Source organism: Platichthys flesus, chromosome 16 (genome assembly GCF_949316205.1).
Source record: "Platichthys flesus chromosome 16, fPlaFle2.1, whole genome shotgun sequence".
NCBI lineage: Eukaryota > Metazoa > Chordata > Actinopteri > Pleuronectiformes > Pleuronectidae > Platichthys > Platichthys flesus.
The window spans coordinates 1,488,390-1,496,082 of record NC_084960.1 but is presented as its reverse complement, the minus strand read 5'-3'; the positions used below and the strand labels follow the sequence as shown (position 1 = coordinate 1,496,082).

Here is a 7,693-nt window from a genome sequence, read left to right as displayed (position 1 = left end):
TTCGTCATACAGAGATTTGTCGAGGACACATTGTGACTTTTGGACAGAACAGTCATCTCAATCGTTGTGTTGTGCGTAGATGAACCTCGATGTGCAGAAAGGAGCCGTCACCCACGGATGAGAAGTCGAGAGTTAGGAACAGACGGGGGAGGTTGGGTCGGAGGTTTTGAGTTTAAGAGGTGGAACATTCAGAACTGGAGTTAAAATATGAATCCAATAGTCAGCTCTTTAATTGTTGTTTGCATTTCTTTTTCCACGTCTGTGCTCATTTGTTTGATTCCACATTATAATTATAAGTATTTCTGTAGAGAGGCTGCTGGCTCGGTTCTCACTAATCCATCCATGCAGCTGATTATCCACCTCTGGCTCCAAAGATTATAACAAAACATAATTTGAAGTTGAAAATGAAAATGTGGACAGTCACAGAGAAGTTAATTTACTGTCATTTTCTTTTATTCAGAATTCAATCTAAGCTTTATCACAACTTAGACTCAAATGAAAAGGTTTAAAATACCACTTGCCTCAGGTTAGAGAGATGAAGGTACAGTTTTATCTGACAGAAAAAAAGTACAGATCGATTTGGTTCCGTTGTTTCCCTTAAGTTGATTTTTCTTCGTGTCTGAAAGATGCGTTACAAAGCAAATACTTCTGGGGACCCGGTGGCAGAAGGTGCGAGGGGGGGAAATCTCTTAGGACGCGTTAATACTGATCACCGATCAAAGCACATGCAGATGATTTGCTCCTCGTGGGCACGACCCACAGACTCCACAGAGAAGAATGCATCTCAGGAGATAAATGTGGTTTTTGTAGTTGATTGATGCAAAGAGACGTTTCCAAACCAAAACCAACAGTTAAAGAGAGCCAACTGTTGAGTTTGGTGAAACTGGGGAAAAGATATTTTCTGTTTAAATCAGGAAACTCCAGAGAACATTCCCACCACCGTTAAATTTCAAATTGATTTTTTAGTTGCGTCTACGAGGAATAAAACCTAAACGTCCTTCTACTGCGTCGTTAAATCAGAATAGCAGAAAGTGGGGCGTTAGTGTTAATTAGCACCAGAAGCAATCAGCATAGACAAAATACTTCCACACATTTGAGTAACCGAAACAGGCAGGCACAGCATTTGCAGGGCTTCTGATTGGCTGAGAACAGACGAGGGGGTGGGACAAAGTGAGCGGAGGAACCCGATTCGCCGTTTGTCAGTTTCCTTCTCTCGCAGCGACATCACGGCGAGGGCGGCGCTCCACTGCAGCCTCAGACGTTACGCACACGAGGCTAACACACACACACACACACACACACAAGCAGGTTACACACACTGATAATGTTGTCGTAGAATGTGCTTCCATACAATCCGGCTACAGCACAAACAAAACTTAGAGAATGCAACAAAAAAAAAACATAATCAAAAAAAGAAATCGGGATTAAATTTTTTTCCGGCGTAACTGTATCACATCCGTCTGCACAGGAACACAGACGCACTCACACACACAACCACGCACTCTGACCCCCCCCCCCCCCCCCCCCCCCTAATGTTCACAAAGCGCGTCTAAAATCAAATTATAGATCTCCCTTAGACAAACTCACACATTCCATTGGAATTCACGTGGATTTTATAATTCTTCCAAACATTCTGCCCCCCCCCCCGACCACTGATAATCCACTTCTGACCTTCCTGCACACCGCCTCCACGTTGTGTACTTTAAGCATGTAACCCCCCCCCCATATATATAACCTAACCCACCCCGTTTCCCCTTCCCATCCCGCTGCCCCTCCAACCCCCCACACCCCTGCTGGCTCTCCCCCCTCTCCTCCTCTCCTGGTGGGCCGAGCGTAGGTTGGTAGCTGTACAGTAAAATTGGGGGGGGTGGTGCCGTCTTTATAATGAGCCGAAGAGGGGAAGGAGGTTCGGAGGGAGGAGCAGGAAGGCAGTGATCTGTGTTCAGTCATCCTCCATTCCCTGGTTGAGGAGAAAGTTGGCCGCCAGGTTCTCGTTCTTCTCGCAGGCGAAGAAGGCCTGGATCACCAGCGGCTCGGGGAAGCCCAGCGCTTTTAACTGGAGAGGAAACAACGAGGAGACGGGCTCAACCACATGGAGCTCCTCACCTGAGACCTGATTATATAACACTTAAATCTTCTGCTACTCACCCTTTCGATGGCTTCCTTCTCCTGAGGTGTAACCTGGATGTAGTTGACGGGCGCGCCCTCCTCCCCCGCCGCCCCCATCTCTCCAACCTCTGGTGAGTCTCCTCCCTCCCCCGCTGGCTCGTTCAACATCTGGATGAACAGCTCCTGATATTGACTGATTTGCTGCAGAAGAAACACAAAGGAGACGAAGTTAGAGTCTGAACACCTGAAACAGGATAATTACTAATTTCCATTAAATCAACTGTTACTAAAAGAACTGTAAAGTGTCAACGAATGACATTGATGTGAAAGGGAAGTGGGATTCGACCAGGAGTGTTTACAGGGGTCATGATCCCTCGGGGTGTCTGGGTGTGTTACCTGCAGGAGTTGAGGGTTTTCTCTTCCTAGCTGCTGCAGCAGTTGAGGCAGCAGAGCAGGGTTCTGCTGGATGGCCTGTCTCATGTGCTGAAACTGGGGCTGGGTCCGCAGGAATGCAAGTGGATTTTCTCCTGGAGGAAAAACACAGTAAAACATCTGTGAGCGGTGCGGGGGCAAAGCTTGATCCACTGGTTTAATAAGCTCTGGCTCCACCGCTGGAGAGAACGTGGCATTCGAATGATACACAAGCTTAATATCTGAACGGTGGGAGGAGGAGGTGACGCTTGTGACTACTGTTATTAACACCCCACCAGTACCAGAGTTTATTTTTACACTGCAGACACACACACAGAGCTTAGCTGCAGATATCTTCTGATCAAACTGAGCTTCACTCCTCACCCTCTGCTAGAGACGGGGCTTCAGACGTGGGTCCAGATACAGGGGCCGGCACCGGGGGATTACTCTCCTGGACCGGGCTGCTGGGGATACCCTGGACACACAACCACACAACTATAAATCACACACGTTTACAAACACAACACTAACAAACAACAAGTGTGATTAGTAGCCAGACTTGCAGAAGGAGGGTGCTGCACGGTAAGAATGATTTAATGTGTGTGTGTGTGTGTGTGTGTGTGTGTGTGTGTGTGTGTGTGTGTGTGTGTGTGTGTGTGTGTGTGTGTGTGTGACGCACAGTGAGGAGGTATTCTACAGCTCTGTGGGGGTTGTTGAAACTGGCCCGTAGTGCAGCCACCACTCGCTCCCTTTCATAGCCCATAGACATGATCTCCGTCAGCATCGCCTCGTACTCGGCCCCAGTCACTGAAAACACACACAGACACACAAACACAGCGTCAGGAATGTTTCAACAACTGCTCCTCCTCCTCCTCCTCTAAGAAGCATCTTCAAGTAGCTGAGGAGCAAAGAGAAAATCTCTTAGAGAGAAAGCTTTCAGGCTGAACAGGAGGAGAATCAGATTCTAAACACAGACGTTCAGACAGTATTTCTTTAATAATGCAACAGGCACCAACTCGTCAGCGCGGCTCAAATCATTATCTAACTTTATTCAGGTCGGTTCTCAGGATTCAAATAACTGGACAACAAATCTTTCTATACGTATAAACAACTCAATCTTCAAATGTACTACATGAAATATGGAATTCAAAAGTAGCAAGTCCCCTTCTTTTACATTTTCTATGTACAGCATCTATAAGTGGAACAAACTGGAGCCCCCCCCCCACACACACACACACACACACACTCTGTTGTACCACAATAAGCGATGGCTTACGTTTGTCACAGCCTAAATATAGGAGCAGCATGTATTTCACTGCAGCCTGTAAAGTCCCTGACGCACAGCAGGAACCATTTCTGGCAGAGCAAGATTAACCTCAGTTTCTACACAAGAAATGTGCTGGTGTGACATTAACACAACAATAACACTGCTGATTGTCTCAAATCGTACAATTTACATTTAACAACACTGAGGGACTTGGCACTGAGGCTGTTAGAGTGTGTGTGAATGAGGTAAGTCTGGCAGAGGCCCTTCCGTTACCTACCCAGTGCTGAGGCGGCATCCAAGCCCTGGCTCCCACCGCTGGAGCTGCAAAGCAAGAAGGAGAAGAATGAGACAGACTACACAGAGCGTCTGTGGAACACAAACATGTTCAACAACTGAAGAATAAACCAACATCTACTCCAGATCACTGGTGGTTGAATTGAAAAGTGCTGATCTTAAATATAAAAGAAAATTAGTATAACTGGATTTAATCCAGACCCTCGAATGACTCATGTTCAACAAATACTTTAAACCACTGTTGTTTCACGCTCTGTTAAAATTCATCTGCACAACCACAATTCACAATGACTCACTGCTCCATCAAAGACCATGATGCACATTACAGATAGAGAACATCTGTTCCACAAAATATAATAAGTAATAGACATATTTAGTTTTATCTACTTTTAATTATGATTAAGATTAAAATCTTTGTTCTTCTTCTCATAAGTCAACTACTTAAATCTTTTACTGCAGCTCACTACGTGATCCACCGCGTCTACCTGGCCGGTTGTTGTGGTTCTGTCTCTGCGGCACTTGGCTCCTCTTTGGCCTCCTCGGGGGGGATGGGGGCAGCTGCTGGGGTTGGCGCCGGGACCGGGGTTGTGGCCGGCACAGCTGTTGACGTGGAGCCAGAGTCCTGCACTGGGGGCTTGGGAGCTTCTGAGGCCGGGGGCGAGGCGGCAGCTGCAGGCTTGGCCTTCAGTCGGTTCAGAGGAAGGTGTCGTTAGACTAACAACTTAATAGTGACGAGTAATTAACACATGCAAATAGGAAAAACACGTGTGAAATGAGATAACAACTTTGACAATTGGACGACACATGCAAGTACAGGAGTTGTTGGAAATAACAATAAATGTTTCCAGGTTAGTTGTAGTTCAATGAAGTTTCTTCACAAATGATGAGTATCAGGATTCAATAACTTCCCCTGGAAAACATTTCCATTGTTGTTTTCTTCCAGCGTGTTGCTGTTGTCAAATTGATTGTTGTTTTATTAATTTGCACGTGTTATTTCTTTTAACGTGTGTTGAGGTCTCTCAGCCACCGCAGCAAACAGCTGAGGTATTTTATTATCTGTGACTTGGGGATTAAACCCTGTACGTCTGATCCGCTCTCACCTTGGACACCATCACCACCACAAAGTTCTTCTCATCGATCTTGTAGTCCTTGATGGGCGTGTCGTCCTGCAGGATCTTCCCGGCGTAGATCAGCTTCTGGCCGGACACGGGGAAGTTGTCTTTACCTCTTTCTGCCTCTATCTTCTCTTTCAACGCCTTCACCTGATGAAGAGGAGGAGGAGGAATCACTCTGTTAAACAAACATCATGCTTTGTATATTAATAATCCAGGTTCTGTTCATCTTCTCCTGTTTGAACTAACAGATTATTAATTATTGTGGAAGTACATGTAAACTGTCTGGACGGATCCTTGACAGTGTCATGACTGTGCTGTGCAGTGTCACACAGCATGACACAGTAGTTCACACATCATGTACTTTATTGTGTAGACTACACAACAAAAATGCACCATCTTCACAACGTGGGATACAAACAACGTGTCAGCAACACACGGACCAACAAAACTTTACTGTTTATACAACGGTTGCCTTTGCTGGCTGCAGGAGAAGTGTGTGAGCATGCTAACAAACTTAGCTAGCTTCTCCTCACACAATGCTAAGCGTAATTGTTGTGCGCGTTAGCATTAGCCAGGTGGGCAGGTTCGATTCCGCGTATAAAAGTGGCGGCGGCGCATCCGTTCACTCGTCGGTTGTCGCCGAGGAGCCGAAGCAGGAAAAACAACCACGACACGAACCGGAACCGACGAAGAACGAGTCTGTCGCGATGACTTTGTTAGCAGGCTAGCTAGCATGCTAACGTATGCTACTAAGTGAGGGTTTCGCGGTGTGTTCCGTCTTATTTTCGTGTGTTTATCTTAATTCTGTGAGCCTGAAGCTACACGGTAACACACGCCCCCCCCCCCCCCCCGCGCACGCGTTGTTCTCCGTTTATCGACACCGAGCGAAACTGCGGAGTCACCGCGACAAGTTAAAAAAAAGCACCAGACTCCGCAGCTAGCATTGTTAGCTACAGTTAGCACGCTAGCTATGTAGCCGCTCACCGTTTGCTCGGGGTCTATCTCGATCTGGATCGTCTGCTGCTGCAGGGTCTTCAGGGTGATCTGCATGGCGGCGGCAGGGTGGGCTTCCCTCCGGGGGGGGACACGCGGGACCTCGCCGGGCGGCTAGTTCCTCTGGGAGCTCGTTGTTTCGGGTCAGATCGCAACTAGCCGAGAAATGTGTACATCCATGAGCACTCAGCAAATCGCCATCTTTGGTGACCAGTTGCTGTTCAGGCGAGAAACGCTGGAAGCTGCGAGATCTCGTTCCGAGCGACGAGACTACGGTGAGTACACACACTGTACACACACTGAGTAGTAGAAGTACAGGTACACGTGTTCAATAGGACTCAAGTCAACCTCTGTACACAAGTAGAAGTACTGACTTGAGTAAAAGTACTAGCACTTATCAACCTCTGTACTCAAGTAAAAGTATACAAGTACAGGTAGACGTGTTCAAAATGACGTGAGTAAAAGTACAAGCACTGATTCAAGGTCTGTACTCAAAAGTATTAAAGTACAAGTTCTGAAATGTACTCAAAAGTATAAAAGTACAGGTACATGTGTTCAATAGGACTCAAGTCAACCTCTGTACTCAAGTAGAAGTACTGATTAGAGTAAATGTACAAGCACTTATCAACCTCTGTACTCAAGTAAAAGTATATAAGTACAGGTAGACGTGTTCAAAATGACGTGAGTAAAAGTTCAAGCCCTGATTCAGCCTCTGTAATCAAGTAAAAGTGTAAAAGTACAAGCACTGATTCAAGGTCTGTACTCACAAGTATTAAAGTACAGGTACATGTGCTCAAAATGACTAAAGTTAAAGTACAATCGCTGATTCAACCTATGTACTCAAGTAAAAATGTAAAAGTAAAAGCGCTGATTCAACCTCTGTACTCAAAGTATAAAAGTACAGGTTCTGAAATGTGCTCAAAAGTATAAAAGTACAGGTACATGTGTTCAAGAATAACTCGAGTACAAGCCCTGATTCAATCTCTGTGCCTTACAAACACTGTTTATTGAGTTAATAGAAACATGAAACATGTATTTTATTAATTTAAACAATAAATCTGATGCAACAGGCGTCAGTTTGTTACTGTCTAAGTTACAAGATTATCTTCTTTTAGATTTGTGACATTAATCTTAACATTATGGCATAATGTTTTATTAAAAGTATTTTTAAAGAGTTCATTCAGTGGTATAGATAACTTTATAACAAATGATTAAACTTGTTCAGATGATGTCTGCTGTCTGGCCACAAGGAGGAGCTGATGTGTCAGCTGACTTCCAGGAGCTTATATGAAGAAGACGCCCAGTGACTTTGACAGAAATGAACATCTGGATGAAAAAGTATCAACTGCTCAGTTCAAATAGTAAAACTCATAAAAAACAGGACTCGTCCAGGTTGTTTCCACACACACACACACACACACACACACACACACACAGACACACACACACAGGCAGCCTGACAGCACAGATTTAATGTCTGTGCAGGACCAGATGTGTGAGATGT

At 45.5% G+C, this 7,693-nt stretch overlaps 1 protein-coding gene across 1 annotated transcript; it reads right to left on the bottom strand.

Annotated features, from left to right (window-relative positions):
- Positions 1-1,783: 1,783 nt before the first annotated feature.
- On the bottom strand, positions 1,784-6,394 carry rad23aa (RAD23 homolog A, nucleotide excision repair protein a). Its single transcript, XM_062407493.1, has 9 exons — positions 6,181-6,394; positions 5,182-5,343; positions 4,567-4,763; positions 4,065-4,108; positions 3,200-3,327; positions 2,905-2,995; positions 2,506-2,636; positions 2,149-2,310; positions 1,784-2,056 (listed from the first exon to the last, which is right to left on the bottom strand). Exons 1-9 carry the CDS (start codon positions 6,244-6,246, stop codon positions 1,943-1,945), a joined length of 1,095 nt encoding a protein of 364 aa, XP_062263477.1. The 5' UTR covers positions 6,247-6,394; the 3' UTR covers positions 1,784-1,942.
- Positions 6,395-7,693: the final 1,299 nt, after the last annotated feature.